The sequence below is a fragment of the Bison bison genome, unplaced genomic scaffold (genome assembly GCF_000754665.1).
Source record: "Bison bison bison isolate TAMUID 2011002044 unplaced genomic scaffold, Bison_UMD1.0 scf7180017864329, whole genome shotgun sequence".
Lineage (NCBI taxonomy): Eukaryota > Metazoa > Chordata > Mammalia > Artiodactyla > Bovidae > Bison > Bison bison.
Window position 1 is genome coordinate 5257298 of NW_011494901.1, and position 16029 is coordinate 5273326.

At 42.3% G+C, this 16029-nt stretch overlaps 1 protein-coding gene across 2 annotated transcripts in view; it reads right to left on the bottom strand.

Annotated features, from left to right (window-relative positions):
* Positions 1–16029, bottom strand: part of MARVELD2 (MARVEL domain containing 2) — a 25857-nt gene that overhangs the window by 9323 nt on the left and 505 nt on the right. For both annotated transcript variants that reach the window (XM_010853584.1, XM_010853585.1), the window contains exons 2-4: positions 9947–11110; positions 8786–8821; positions 2859–3007 (exon numbers count right to left, since the gene is read on the bottom strand). In XM_010853584.1, coding sequence (XP_010851886.1) covers positions 2859–3007; positions 8786–8821; positions 9947–11095 — 1334 coding nt within the window. In that variant the 5' untranslated portion in view covers positions 11096–11110. The remainder of the gene's footprint in view (positions 1–2858; positions 3008–8785; positions 8822–9946; positions 11111–16029) is intronic.

A 16029-nucleotide genomic window follows, 5' to 3' on the forward strand; every position in this document is an offset into this window, starting at 1 on the left:
AAAGCAGCTGCCCTGGGACCGGATACAAGCTTTGAGACACCCTGGACCCCACAGCCAGCCATGCTAGGAACTAGCCTCATTCAAGCAGGCTGACCCTAGACCTGGGCTCCCCAGGCCTGCAACCACCAACCCTGGAAACCAGCTCTGCCCATTTGTGGACCAACACTAGCCTCAGGACCCCCGGGACTTCACAGGCATCAACCTTATGACCCAGCTCCACCCACCAGTGGCCAGCAACCTCCACACAAGGCCGGGCCTGGCGGCAGGACTAGGAGGCAGCCACGCTGATCAGACATCCACGGTAGGCAGCCTGCCGTCACAGCAGGGCCCATGCAGCCATCACAGGGGATACGGTTAGAGCATGCAGCTCTGGTGATGAGAAGGGAGTGCGCCACGGGGACACACGGGACATCTTCTACAAAAAGCCACTACTTCAAGGCCAAGAAACAAAACTGCCAACCAAACACACAGAAATAAAAACAGCAAATTAGGCAAAATGAAGCCACAGCAAATTATGTTCCAAATGAAGAAACAAGATAAAACTCCAGAAAACCAAGTAAAGTGGAAATAAGCAAACTACCTGATTATACTCATAACGATGTTCAAAGAACTCAGGAGAAGAGTGCATGAGCAGGGTGAGAAGTTAGAAGGTTTAAACAAAGAGTCAAAAAATAAAAAGGACGCCGAGCTCAGCTGAAGAATATAATAACTGAAATGAAAACTCTACCGAAAAGGAGGCAATAGTAGATAAGATGATACACAGCCACAGATCAGCAAACTGGAAGACAGAGCAATGGAAATCACTCACTTGAGCCAAAAAAAGATTTAACAAAAAAATGTGAGAACACTCTAGGAGACCTCTGGGGCAGCATGATGAACACTGACATTCACATTATAGGGGTCCCAGAAGGAGAACAGACAGAGAAAGGGACAGAGAAAATATTTAGACACATTAATAGCTGAAAACTTCCCTAGCCTGGGCAACAAAGGAAAAGCAACAATTTATCACAAGGGAACTGGCATAAGGCCATCACGTGACATTTCAGTAGAAACTCTGTAGGCCAGGAGGGAGTGATAGAATATATTCAAAGTGATGATAGGGGAACATCTACAACCAAGAAATACTCTACCTGGTAAGGCTTTCATTCAGATATGATGGAGAAATCAAAAATTTACAGACAAAAACAAAGAACAAACAAACAAACAAACAATTTTATGGACAAGCAGAAGATAAGACTTAGTACTACCAAACTAGCTTTACAAGAAATGTTAAAGGAACTTCTTTAAGTAGAAAAGACCATTAACTAGACACCTGAAAATTAAAAAAAGAAAAATCTTATTGGTAAAGGCAAATATACAGTAAAGGTAGTAAATCAGCCCTGTACAAAGCTGCTGCTGCTGCTGCTGCTAAGTCTCTTCAGTCTTGTCTGACTCTGTGCGACCCCATAGACGGCAACCCACCAGGCTCCGCCATCCCTGGGATTCTCCAGGCAAGAACACTGGAGTGGGCTGCCATTTCTTTCTCCAATGCATAAAAGTGAAAAGTTAAAGTGAAGTTGCTCAGTCGTGTCCGACTCTGTGCGACCCCATGGACTGCAGCCTACCAGGCTCCTCCATCCATGGGATTTTCCAGCCAAGAGTACTGAAGTGGGGTGCCATTGCCTTCTCGGTGTACAAAGCTAGTGAAAGTGAAATCACTCAGTCGTGTCTGACTCTTTTCGACCTCATGGACTGTAGCCTACCAGACCTCTGTCCATGGGATTTTCTAGGAAAGGGTACTGGAGTGGGTTTCCATTTCCTTCTCCAGGGGATCTTCCCAACCCAGGAATCGAACCTGGGTCTCCTGCACTGCAGACAGACGCTTTACCCTCTGAGCCATCAGGGAAGCCCGTATAAAGCCAGTAGGAAGGTTAAAAGACAGAAGCCGTAAAACCATCTATGTCACCTGTAAGTAGTGGTTGCCAGAGAGGAGAGAGGTGGGGGAAACAAAGAAACTGGTAAAGCAGATTAACAGGTAAAAACTTTCAGCTGCAAAATAAATGAGTCACAGGTACGACATGTCCAGTGCAGGGAGTATAGTCAATAACTACGTAGTATCTTTGTTTGATGACAGATGATAACAGACTTATCCTGGGGATGATTTTGAAAAGTATAGAAATACTGTATCATTATGTTGTATACCAGGAACTAACATACTGTTGCAGGTCAATCATGCTTCAAAAACAAACTCACAGAAAAAGAGATCAGATTTGTGGTTACCAGAGGCAGGGGTAGGGGAAGAGGAAGTTTAGGGAGAGAAAATTGGATGAAGGTCATCAAAACCTATGAACTTTCAGCTACGAGATAAATAAGTTTCAGAGACGCAATGTACAACATGATAAACACAATTAACACTGCTGTATGTTATATATGAAAATTATTAAAAGAGCAAATCCTAAGAGTTCTCATCACAAGAAAAAAATTTTTTCCTTTCTTTAATTTTATATCTATATGAGATGATGGATGTACACTAAACCTACTGTGATGAACATTTTATAATGCATGTAAGTTCATGATTTCATTACACTGTACACACTAAACATAAGCAGTGCTGTAGGTCACTTATATCTCAAAATTGGAAGAAAAGAAAATCAAAGTGATAACTTTTTCATTAAAACAAGAGGAACAGGAAATCAGCTTATTACCTTATTTCTCAGTGACCATACTGTACCTTCAGTTCAATATACTACCTCTCAGGAAACAAACAACTGTTCAAATATAATTGACTTTAAGCAGAGTATTAACTTGAAGATGAACAGAAAAATGAAATTCCAAATGGAACCTTGCTATCTCTACCTTGAAGAAAGGCAGATACTCACGCCACGTAGTCTGGCATCACAATGGGTTTTGGGATGTGGCCCGGGGGAATAGGTCCACTCAGAAGTTCAGGTTTCATTTTTGTTGCTCTCAGTTCTTTAAAATTAACTTCTTGGTCTCTCTGTCTCTCACAACTGGTGACCATGTCACACTACAGTTAGAGGGGAAAAGAGGATTTATTTATAAACAGAGCAAAAAAAACTCAACTTCATTCTTAGAGGAATAAAGACCCAGCACAGTCAAAAATAAATAAATAAATAATAATTTAAAAATCTAGTCTCATTAAAAAAAAAAAAAAAAGGAATAGAGTGCTTGGGGGCCCCACTGGGCAGTGCCCAGAATACCAAGCAGGCTGGAGAGGCTGGTGGATTCCAGGAGAGGGGTTTCCACATTACAAATAAAGGAGTAAGGTTCGGAGAGATTCAGTGAATTCAAGGTCTCACAGCTATGAAGTGAAAAGCAACAATGAAAACCCAGGCCTTTCTAGTTAAGACTGCGCTCTCACTGCTGAAAGCCCAGGCCCTGTGAGTTGCATGGCACAGCCAAGGAAAAAAAAAAACCTAAAGCCCCTCAAAAACAGTACTTTTTGACTTTTGGGTTCTTTAAATGAATAAAAGGAGGAAATCAGTTTACTTAAATGTATATCGTGTCCGACTCTTTGCGACCCCATGGACTGTAGCCTATCAGGCTCCTCCATCCATGGGATTTTCCAGGCAAGAGTGCTGGAGTGGATTGCCATTTCCTTCTCCAGGGGATCTTCCCAACCCAGGAATCGAACCCAGGTCTCCCGCATTGCAGGCAGACGCTTTACCGTCTGAGCCACTAGGGAAGCCCTGGTATTCCTAAATGTGTATCACTCAATCCTAAAGTTCCCTGAAGTTCTGGTTGTGGTGCTATGCTTGTTGCTCAGTCGTGGCCAACTCTTTGCGACCCCATGGACTGTAGCCCACCAGGCTCCTCTGCCCATGGGGATTCTCCAGGCAATAACACTGGAGTGGGTTGCCATTTCCTACTCCAGGGGATCTTCCCAATCCAGGGATCGAACTCAGCTCTCCCACATCGTGGGCGTATTCTTTAATTACTGAGCTACCAGGGAAGCCCAAGTAGCACACTAGAAATGAGGCTGTGATGGGCAGAGGTGGGCAAAGGCATACTGCTTTCCGTGACATAGAAGAAAGCTCCCTCCACTCCTCCGGTCTTCAGTCTGTGCTTGCTGAATAAAACTCCATCAACTAATTGACAGTGGCTGGGGAGGGACCCTAGTCTATTGAAAACAAAATATAAAACAGGAATTTAAAACCTTGCTCTTTACCTGGTCAGGCAGCTTTGCAAATCCTTTGTTTCCTGATTTCTCTCTCTCTCAGAGGCTGCCTTTGAGGTCTCATTTAACATTAGCTCACGCTAAAAACCTCCAACTGTTAACTCACCAAATAGTGCAGCCCATGGATAAGCCCAGCTTAGACGTGGAGGCTGCTGACTTGCCCTGGGGGAGGGCTACTGAGAGGGGAAGCCTGCACCCGGCAGGTGGAAGGGGAACCAGGGCTCCTCCGCAGAAACGATGCCCAGCCACGGACCCAAACAGCAGGAACGCGAGTGGAGAGCAGAAAACCCAGAGGAAACGGGATCAAACAAGACTATTTTAGGAAACATATTCTGAGGTTAGCATCTGTTGCACTTTGTTCCTCGCTGGTCAGAAGGCCACTTCTTCATCCTATTGAATTCTTTAATGCTTAATCTTGAAAATCCAACATGGTATTAAAATCAGTGGAAATTTTTTGGCTTAAGTAAGTGAATTTCCATTTCACGGCATCCCTTTCTAGCTTCTAAATATTTAACAACCTGTTTTCCCCCACAGCTGCCTGAGAAGTGTCTAGGGAGCACATTGACCCTCTTGGTCAGTAGTGCTGGGGCAGGCTCAGATTGCATGGTCAAAATCACGAATTCTACCCGGGTAGTCACATTGGACAGGAGAGTCCATGTGAGGCTCCCCCCTCAGTCAGTCAGTTCAGTCGCTCAGTCGTTTCTGACTCTTTGCAACCCTGTGAATCGCAGCACGCCAGGCCTCCCTGTCCATCACCAACTCCTGGAGCTTGCTCAAACTCATGTCCATCCAACCATCTCATCCTCTGTAGTCCCCTTCTCCTCACACCTTCAATCTTTCCCAGCATCAGGATCTTTGCCAGTGAGTTGGTTCTTTGCATCAGGTGGCCAAAGTATCGGAGTTTCAGTTTCACCATCAGTCCTTCCAATGAATATTCAGGACTGATTTCCTTTATGATGGACTGGTTGGATCTCCTTGCAGCCCAATGGACTCTCAAGAATCTGCTCCAACACCACAGTTCAAAAGCATCAATTCTTCGGCGCTCAGCTTTCTTTATAGTCCAACTCTCACATCCATACATGACTACTGGAAAAACCATAGCTTTGACTAGACGGACCTTTGTTGGCAAAGTAACGTGTCTGCTTTTGAATATGCTATCTAGGTTGGTCGTAGCTTTTCTTCCAAGGAGCAAGTGTCTTTTAATTTCATGGGTGCAGTCACCAAGTTTTTTCAAGCCAAAGCTATTCATTTTCCTTACTTGCCCGTCCCTAATTCCAAGATTTACCTTTTAATATAAAAAGGAGTTCTAAGAAATCATATTTCCACACAGACTATCTCACCTGCTTTACATTTTCCCCCCTGTTTTTATGCTCTTAACATTTTCTTTCACTCCTTTTGGGTGAACCACACTGATACCAATTCAGAAAATCTCCTGGGGAAAAAAATCTAGAACTAGACATGACACAAAAATGAAAACCTCTTCAGGCTTTCATAGGAAGGAAGTTCGTTGGGCTCCAGCCCTAGGACACACCACTCTCAAACAGTACTCCAGATTACAAACACATGGCCCCAGATTTCATGACCTTTCTCTGCATCTAGCAAGAACTAGTCTTGTCACAGAAAAGCTTTGCTGTGAGGCAAGAGAAATCAATTAAGCCTGGGGTAAGTAATGTTATGGATACAATTACTAAGCTTTTCAAATAAAAAATGGGCTGGAGGAATACATTGTCAAGTTAGAAATGGGGAGAGTCAGACATGTGTTTCAGGGTGCTTTTGTTCAATTTCTGATTGTCCCTCCCTGTAAGTGTATTTGATGTCATGATGCACAGACCCCAATCCCAAACCCACACTATTACTTTTTATGCCCAGATTAGATTAGAAAAAATTATTTATTTATTTGGCTGCATCAGATCGTAGTTGCAGCATGTGGGATCTAGTTCTCTGACCAGGGATTACACCCAGACCCCCTGCATTGGGAATGTGGAGTCTTAGCCACTGGACCACCAGGGAACTTCTTCAGGTTAGATTTTGACTTTTCTAGTTTAGAAATCTGCTCAACACTTAAGGACTTAGAACTTCTTTCTGTAGAAAACTGATGATCCATTTAGCTTACTCTGATTGTTAGTCACTGAGTTAGTCACAAGTCTAACTGAAATGTATATCCTGACGCAATTAATGTTGAATAAATAAATGAACATTTAAAATGAACTAAAACACAAGAGAATCAGGAAGTTAAAACAAAGTACAATTAAAAAACAACCAAAATGCCCCCCCTCCCAAAGCAGTATTTCTCTAATTCTATGAACAATGTTTCAACTGTAGAGGTTTGTAACATTTGGTCCACACTGTCCTGTGAGAGAGAAACTCTTCAATATTCTATACATCAGCTATTAATACCAGTCTCACTTATTCCCATGCATGGTCAGTCAGGACTGGTCAGATATCCCTTGATTTCTAAAGACTTATGGATCTCCAAGAAAACCACAGCAAGGCTCAGCTGTAATTCAGATGACTTCATATATGTGTCAATCATTTAATGCAACTGACCCTTTAAAAACCATGACTAATTACAGATCCTCAAAGTTGCTTTGATCAGTGAATAATGTTGAACTTGAGATACTATCATTCATAAATTGATTTCCCGAGGAGATGACATAGAAACACAAATCTGTGAGTTATTTAGTTTTGTACTTCTTGCTCGCTTGCTCTCACACTCACACACAATCACTCCACTAATCTTTTGTCTGTGTTTTTCACTAGATTTGTAAGCCCCTGGGAAATGGAGATAATGTTCCTTGTTGCAACCATGTCACTGGCCCACAACCTGTCACGTGTTTGTTCAATGAATGAATTAATGATGACACCGATGCTTTAATCATGATTGCTGAGATAGGCTGTTGCTCATCCACTTAATAACGTTCTTATTTCAACATGAACAAGATGTTTTCAAATAGTATTAATATTTGTATGTTACAACATAATTGAGAACAAAGTAAAAAAGAACCTCATCAAAGGTATTTTCAAAATGAATGCATTTAACAAAAAAGAACTTAAAGAAATTAGCAACCCAATTAAAAAAAACTGGACAAGATATAAACAGACAGTTAATAGGGAAGAAAATGCAAACATATGAAAAAGGCTCAACCTCACTCCTGATAAGAGAAATGCAAATTTCTACATTAGTGATATTTTTCACCTACCAGGTTGATAGATGTTAACAGATTTCCTAACATTGTGTGGTGAGGGTATGAGGAAGCCTGTAGTGTGTTGGGGATAGAAACTGGTAGACCTTCTATTGGGCAATCTGGCAGTCAAACCAAAAATGTACATGTCTTTTGATCCAGAAACTCTCTTCTCAGAATTTCAGTGTTCTTGCACGTATATGAAAGGAAGTCCGTGTAAGTATGTAGTCGTATGTATAAGGTTATTCACTGTAGCACTATTTTTAATAGTGAGAGGCTAGAAACAACTTACATGTTAATATCTGACTAAATGAATTACAGTCTAACCACAAAATGCAATATTCCGTAGTTAGAAACCAAGAATGCAGAAGTTTTCTATGTACTAATAAGGAAAAATCTTAGAAATACATTGTTAAGAGAAAAAAATAAGGGATATAACAGTAGGTATGGTATGCTACCATTTGTGTAAAAGAAGGAGTAAAGCAAATAGATATCTATCTAACACACTCCTGAAAGGAAATACAGGATACTGGTAACACTGGGTGCCCCCACGAGAGAACTGGGAAGCCACCATACAGGGACGAGAGAAGACTTTGTGAGACAGCCTTTTGCATTTTGAATTAAGGGAATACACTTCCTTTTTAAAGATACAAACAAATCCAAAGGTTGGATTCTTATCTTCTTGCTTAGAAATAATGCCCAGGGACTTTCCTAGTGGTCCAATGATTAGGACTCCATGCTTCCACTACAGGGGCACGGGTTCAATTTCTAGTCCAGGAACTAAAATCCCGCATCCCATGTGGCCTCCCCGGCCTCCAAAAAAAAGGAAAAAAATAATGCCCAATATCTTAAAAAAAAGAACTTTTCAATGAGGTAAAATTATGATTGAAATATATTACATTATTCTATATATACAATAATTATAATAACAGCATCTCAGTTAATCCTCTCAAGCAAACTTGTGAGGTAGAAATTATTAGTATCTCAATTTTACAGATTAAGAAACTGAGGCCTGGGAAGGTAAGCACCTTGTCTACCGTCACAGTTAGTAAACTGTGGAATGGGGATTTTTTTCCCAACACGACAAAATTTGGCATCTGAAAGCAGCGTGACAAGAATAGGAAAGAATGGAGAAGAACTGAAGACACTGAAAAAAATGAGGGAGAATCGCCTTCATTAAAAAAAACAATTAAATATATAATAAGAACCAACTGTGTTCACTTGCAGAAACTTTCAGCTAACAAAACCAAAAGATGCTACAAATAGCCTTGTCTGATTTGGCCCTCTTCGTATTAGAAAAAAGCTAAAAAGTTCTATTACGAACTTACTGCAATAGATACACTTTTACAGACAGGTGATCTACAAACAGACAAGAGAGAAAATTGGCAAATCCAGAGATAAAATATGATGTGGACTTTGTTCTTACCATTTTCCTTTTCGATGGCAATGATGGCTCACTTATCTGGAACAGAAAGAGTTAAAATGACTTTTTAGAGGTGTGTGAAGCTACTGAGCAAATAGTTTTGTCCCTTTGTATTTACAGCCCAATTTCAATTTTATGGATACTGCTTCTCTACAGATGGATTCCTGACTCTCCTGGCCACGCTTTGATGGACCAGCGGAGAATGAGAGGAGGAGAAATAATTGTGACTCCCTGTCAATCAGGAGCAGAGAGCAGAGCTGGCAATAAGGAGACGGTGGCAACGATTACGGAGTTGCCTTGAACTACCTAGAGATTTTATTTATTCTTGATTCCCACTGCCTCATACAATTAAAGAGTTTGGAATGGTTACATTATTAATTTTATAATTAAAAAAGCTACACGTCAGTATGTCTTAACATTTAGGAAGTTACAGCAACACAAACAGGCATCATTCAAGTTTAATCAACCATTATGCAAAGTCTTATAAAAACAAGCTTCTGTTAGGAAAAGGAAAAGAAATAACAGAATTATATGAGTGACAGCCATCATAACATAGAATTTGAAGTGATATTAAGAACTCCATTATTATTAAATTACATAAAATTATAAGGATGTGTTTCACTATCTGATTTCACACTGATTAGAATTTAAAATTCTGTACTTTGCATACACAGATGTAAAACTTAAAAATACACTTACAATACTGAGATAAATTTATAAACTCCAAGAAAAGTGGGTTTCAGATTTCATTACAGATTTAAATGAGCACTTTGCTCTTGCAACTGAACAATTATGCTTTTTATTAAGTCTTACCATACTAAGGAATCAAGATTGTTCTTAATGATGGGCCATTTACTTTACTGAATATGTTGTTATTCTTCTTTACAGAAATTCAATAGCTGTGTCTTCTCTTACATATTGGACAGACAGTAGTGCAACCAACGAACTATATATTACCTTACACATCTGGGGTCTACTTGCGACATTACACAGCAGTGACACGCCAGAGTGGGTTATCTGGTCAGAGCACGTCAGATACAGAGTGAGGCCTTTGGAACTTCAGACCATTAAAAACAACAACGACGGCTTTGTTTTGAGAACTATAGGTATTTAAGGAGGGAGCTAATAGCAGAAAGAAAGAACAAAGATGGTGAAATCCCTTACCTCCTGGTGCTCAATGTATTCCCTGTGTCTCCGAGCCGCCTCGTGCCTCCACAACTTTAGGCAAACCAAAGCACCGATGAGATAAACAATCATGGTGACAAAGAGGAAGATCATGGCTGCTATCTGCCCTCCTTCCACCCGGCAGAATCCTGCGTTCACTGGTGTGTTAAATAACGGATAGTAGCAGAGTCCCCCTCGGTTGGTATCATTCACGTAGACTATGGCTGCGGCCATGTACAAAATGAACAAGGAGACATTGATTCCAAATTCAGTGAGGGGCCACCAATTTGAGTCCAAGAGGATGGTCCGATAATACATGGACATGCCAAGCACCAGGATGATGATGGTGGTCACCCAGGCCAAGCCAGCAACCACAAGGACAAAAGCAGTTTTGGGGCCACTGTAGTAATAGCCCCCATAGGTGCTGCCCAGGCCACCCACGCCTCCGATGCCGTAGGGCTGTGAATACCCAAACATGTTATACCACTCGCTGTCCTTGTGAATGTACGCTGTGACACAAGCGAAAACGCCGGCCCCCAGCAGCAGCTCGGCCACCCCCAGGATCCGCAGCAGGCCTGCCCACGACTTCATGTAGGAGTACCTAAGGTGGTACTCCTCCACCTTCTCGCTGTAGGTTCGGGCTGTGTGCGTGTGTCGGCCTAGGGATCCATAGGGATCGTGAGGAAACACGGCCTCAGTCTCTTTCTGGGAATGCCAGCTGCCTTCGGACTCGCCGTGAGGATCTTTGCAGGAGTTTGGGGGTGAACGATGGTTTGATCTTGTGGGCGAGGCTGGAGGTGAACACTCCACTCCATCAGAGATGTATCTGATGTCTGACACTGGCTTATCCCACCCCGGGTCCTTTTTCTTCCCTCTGAAGAAGTTCTTCCAGGACTCAGGGACAAAGCGTCTTACAGGCTTGAGATCCGGCGCTATGGCTGGTTCCTCTGTGTCACTTGAGTAGAATTCTGGGCCAAAGGGTGGCTGTAATGGGAGAGGGGGTGGTGGCAATGGATCAGCGCTCACAGCCAGCTCACTGTCTCGAAGAGTCTGGAAGGTTCTTACGGTGCCATCTGGATAGTCCGAGTCCCTTGGGACCTCATCATAGTGTCTGTCCCGATTCCTGGATCTTCTGTCACTGGACGACATTTGTGATGTTCACACCTGGGGTCAGGATTAAAGTTATCTCTTATGCTTAGTTATGTACATGTACGTAACTTCAATGATGCTGGTTTTAGTCACTTAGTAGCAAATGATCATATTCAGGAAACCAATATGATCATATCTAATCATCATGATATAGAGAATGACAAAGCAAATAAATACATTTTAAACATGTGTTAACAATTACATTAGCCAGGGATACAGAAACATTCTATGAGATTTTTTTTTTTTTATAGCCCTCTTGGTTGTTGAAATAAATTCTGGTAATATAATCATGAAACTTTTGCACAGGGATATGGACTTCGAGGGATTTTCACATCCAAGAACTCATTTGGTATAGTAAAGACAATGTGTGAATGAATATGCAGCTTCATATTTTGTTGAATTGATTCTTGTAAACTACTCATGAAAGGAGAAACTTGGTCAATGATTTTAAGACTGGATAAACATTCTATGAGATTTAAGGGCAATTAAAATCTTAAACCTTAGGGATTACAGCATTTATAAGTCAAATTTACCTACGAGCCCTATAAACAACAAAATGTAAAAAACCAAAAATGAGACTAAATTTTAATGCAGGGTGCTAACACATTCCAAGCAGAGTCCTTTCCTCAAATATCTAAATAAACATATTTAAGAGTTTGAGCATACCAAAATTTGATGGGTCAGCAAATACTCACTTTCATTAACTCAAGTCTGTTTTGGAACAGCCCACGAGAATCAGTCTGGTAAACACATGGAGTGGAGAGCCCCTTTCCTTCCTAACTTGGGAAGTCATGTTTTGGGAGTCACTTCTTCCACTCTAATGGGATAACGCTTGATACTAGAAAATTGACTTCTCAGAGCCACAGCAATGCCCATGGACATCACTCTTTCCAGAGCAATTATTTAAAGGTGATTTGCTGAGCCATGGAAAGACTCATAAAGTATCTCAGAAGACTTGCCTGCTGGTCCAGTGATTAAGAATTTGCATGCCAGTGCAGGGGACATGCGTTCAATCCCTGGTCTGTGAAGATTCCATCTGCCTCCGGGCTACGAAGCCTTTGGACCACAACTACTGCGCCCAAAGCTTTAACCCTGTGAGCCGCAACCCTGTGAGTTGCTTGGGTGCAACTGAGCCCAAGCGCCTAGAGCCCGTGCTCTGCAATAAGTCACACACCGTTAACTAGAGAGTAGCCCCTGTTCACTGCAACCAGAGAAAGCCTGTGCATAGCAACAAAGACCCAATGTAGCCATAAATAAATAAAAAATCTTTTTAGAAGGTGGTGTCTCTTTGCAACCCCATGGACTATACAGTCCATGGAATTCTCCAGGCCAGAATATTGGAGTAGGTAGCCTTTCCCTTCTCCAGGGCATCTTCCCAACCCAGGGATCAAACCCAGGTCTCCTGCCATTGCAGGTGGATTATTTACCAGCTGAGCCACAAAGGAAGCCCAAAAAGCTGTCTTGCTAAGCTAAGTTGCTTCAGTCGTGTCCGACTCTGTGCGACCCCACGGACGGCAGCCCACCAGGCTCCCCTGTCCCTGGGATTCTCCAGGCAAGAACACTGGAGTGGGTTGCCATGTCCTTCTCCAATGCAGGAAAGTGAAAAGTGAAAGTGAAGTCACCCAGTCGTGTTAGAGAGTATTTAATCCATCTGAAAAATAGAAAATATCTATAACTTTTTATCAAACTTGATGATTTCCTTCAAGAAATCAATGACCTGAACACATATGCAAAAAGGAAACTATTTGCTATTATAACTACTATGTTTAAGGTACAATGCTTTTCTCCCTCAAACTGCTCATGAGTATTTATTGAAGGCTCACTGGGCACATGGTATTATACTTGGCACTGTAAAGTTCTCAGAATTAAAGCTGGTAATCCCACCTTTACGATGTTGAACAATTTAGAAATTCCTAAGGTTTTGTTTTTACTTTGTCAAACAGAGATCTATCACTCAAACAATTATTTACCAAGTACCTCTCACGCACAAGGTTTCCTGAAGATGTATCGGTGAAAAAAGTTGATGGAAATCCTTGCCTTCATGCAGCTTAAATTCTGGGGTTGGGGAGCAGGGATGACAGATGATAGATAAGGCAAGTGAAATAGATGCCAACGAACAAAGTTAGGAAAGAGGGTAAGAAGTGCAGTGTGGATAGGATGCTATAATTTTACATAGAGTGGCCAGGGAATTCTTCAGAGAGAACAAGACATCTGAATATAGAAACGAAGGAGATGAGAGAAGACGCCAGGCAGGTATCAGGGGAAGTGTTTTGGGCAGCTGGAACAGCTAGCATAAAAGCCTTAAAGTGGGAGTGCCTAGCATTGTTGAGGCATGGAGGCAGCAACAGCATGAGGGTGCGTAGCAGAATTGAGGCTGTCTGAATCCTTAGGACTTAAAAATCATTAGAAAGGATTCAGGCTTCTATTGGGAGTGACATGAGAAGCCACTGGAAAATTTTCAGTAGAGGTCTGACATGATGTTATTACCTTTTTAAACAGGATCACTCTGGATGCTGTGTTAATAGCGCATTCCAGGAGAAAAGAGTGAAAAGAGGGAGACCAGCTAGGAGGTCACTGAAATACAGTTGACCCTTGGCCAACACAGGAGGAGTTGGTAAGGTGTAGTTGGGATTCCAAACCCAGGGATTCAACCAACTGCAAACCACTCAGTACTGTATATATATTTATTGGAAAAAAAAAGTATCTCAATGGACCCTCACAGTTCAAAGCTGTGTTGTTCAAGGGTCAACTGTACTCCAATGGGCCATGGTGGTGGCAACAAAGATGGCAAGAAGAGGTCAAACTCTCTGTACACGGAATTAAAATTTTTAATAAAGAAACTTCCAAACACAATAAAAAGTGGAAAGAATAGTATTACGAGCCCTTATGTGCCCATTAGCAACCTTCAATAATTATCAACTTATCAATACTGTTTCATCTATACCTTCCCCCTTATTCATGAATAGATTAAAGCAAATCCCAGACATCAGATCATTTTATCTACAACATTTCTACACTGCCCAGCTTAGTCCTTGGAGGAGCAGCCTAAAGAGAGTCTAAGATACCTGTTAAAAGTTCAGGCAAAGCTAACAAGTAGGTAGGCTGCCCACTGAAGGGTATATACTACCACAGACTAAATACAATCACCTGGGTATTGAGTGGAGCTGGAGAGGTCTAAATTCTGGGGTTTTCTAAAGGGGCACTCCAATTTTAAAGAATTAACTGTGAGTCCCAACATGGTGCCCAATGAAAAGTAGGAGAAAAAATTTAGTACAGAAAATAATTTATATAAATGATAGCAATTAGCAGTATTTTTTGGTCCTTTATCTCTTTATCTGTTGTCTAAAAGTACTTAAATTCTAAGAATGTGTAGTACTAGTATAATTCTTGAAATACATTTTCCTAAAAAAAATAGAGGCAAAAGCACAACAAATAACTTTAACAAGTTTTACATATCCTTCAATATCTTTGATATACAGGCATTTAAGGGATACCAGTTTGGCGAATGGAGAAGGCAATGGCAACCCACTCCAGTATTCTTGCCTGGCAAATCCCATGGACGGAGAAACCTGGTAGGCTGCAGTCCATGGCGTAGCTAGGAGTCGAACACCACTCAGCGACTTCACTTTGTGATCACTTTCATGCATTGGAGAAGGAAATAGCAACCCACTCCAGTGTTCTTGCCTGGAGAATCCCAGGGACGGGGGAGCCTGGTGGGTTGCCGTCTCTGGGGGCGCACAGAGTCAGACACGACTGAAGCGACTCAGCAGCAGCAGCAGCAGTTGGCAAAAGGAAATGGCAATCCACTCCAGTATTACTGCCTGGAAAATCCCGTGGACAGAGGAGCCTGGTAGGCTATAGTCCATTGGGTCGCAAAGAGTCGGACACGACTGAGCGACTTCACTCACTCATAATGGATCTAATTTATGCTCACTTCTAATGGCATCACCGACTCAATGGACATGAGTTTCAGCAAACTAAGAGATAGTGAAGAACAGGCAGGGCTACATACATGGGGTTGCAAAGAGTGCGACGCGACTTAGAGACTGAACAACAGAAAGACTTCTGAAAAGTAGCTTATTTGAATTAGATCACCTTGGTGGTGGTTTGGTTAAGTCGCTAAGTCGTGTCCGACTCTTGTGGCCCCATGGACTGTAGCCCGCCAGTCTCCTCTGTTCCTGAGATTCTCCAGGCAAGAATACTGGAGTGGGTTGCCATTTCCTTCTCCAGGGGGATCTTTCCGACCCAGGAATCGAACCCGGGTCTCCAGCATTGCAGGCATATTCTTTACTGACTGAGCTACAAGGGAAGCCTAAGATCACCTTAAAAAGTCAAAATTCCAAATTTGGAGAAATGTGTAATAGCAAATTATGTGATTTTAGAAGGGTTCAGTCAGTTGTATTTTTAAATTTCTATATCTGGATACCCTAGCATCTTTCAGGGTCTCATAGAGCGTCCAGTTAGAATCAGCACGCTGAGGCAGGGCGAATTTTTGTTTTGTTCAAGCCCCGGGGCCCTGACTTCTTTCGGTCTGCACACACCATAGCGGTGATTAGAAGAAACGGTCTCCCCAGGAAAGTTACAGGAATCCAGTTGGTCACCTTTACACCACAGAATCACCACTTAGCTGGCTTTTAAAGTTACGCTGGGCCCCAGACACAGGCAGATTTCACACACTACTGGTTTCCAGTGGAAAGGGAACTGCGCTTTGAACCGGGAAAAGTTGCAAGCATCCTTGTCGGGGTCTCTGCCCAGGCCGCGGCTCATCGCTCCGCACCCCGCCCCACCTATTCGTTCGGTCTTTAGCTCTGCACCCCCAGGTACGCGTCTCCGAGTCGGAGTGAAAAGGCATTTTCAGTCTTTCAAGATTCCGGCCCAAAGCGGCCGGAACTAAGTTGGGCCGGACCGGCCCAGGTCGGAATAGCCCTGCGCCC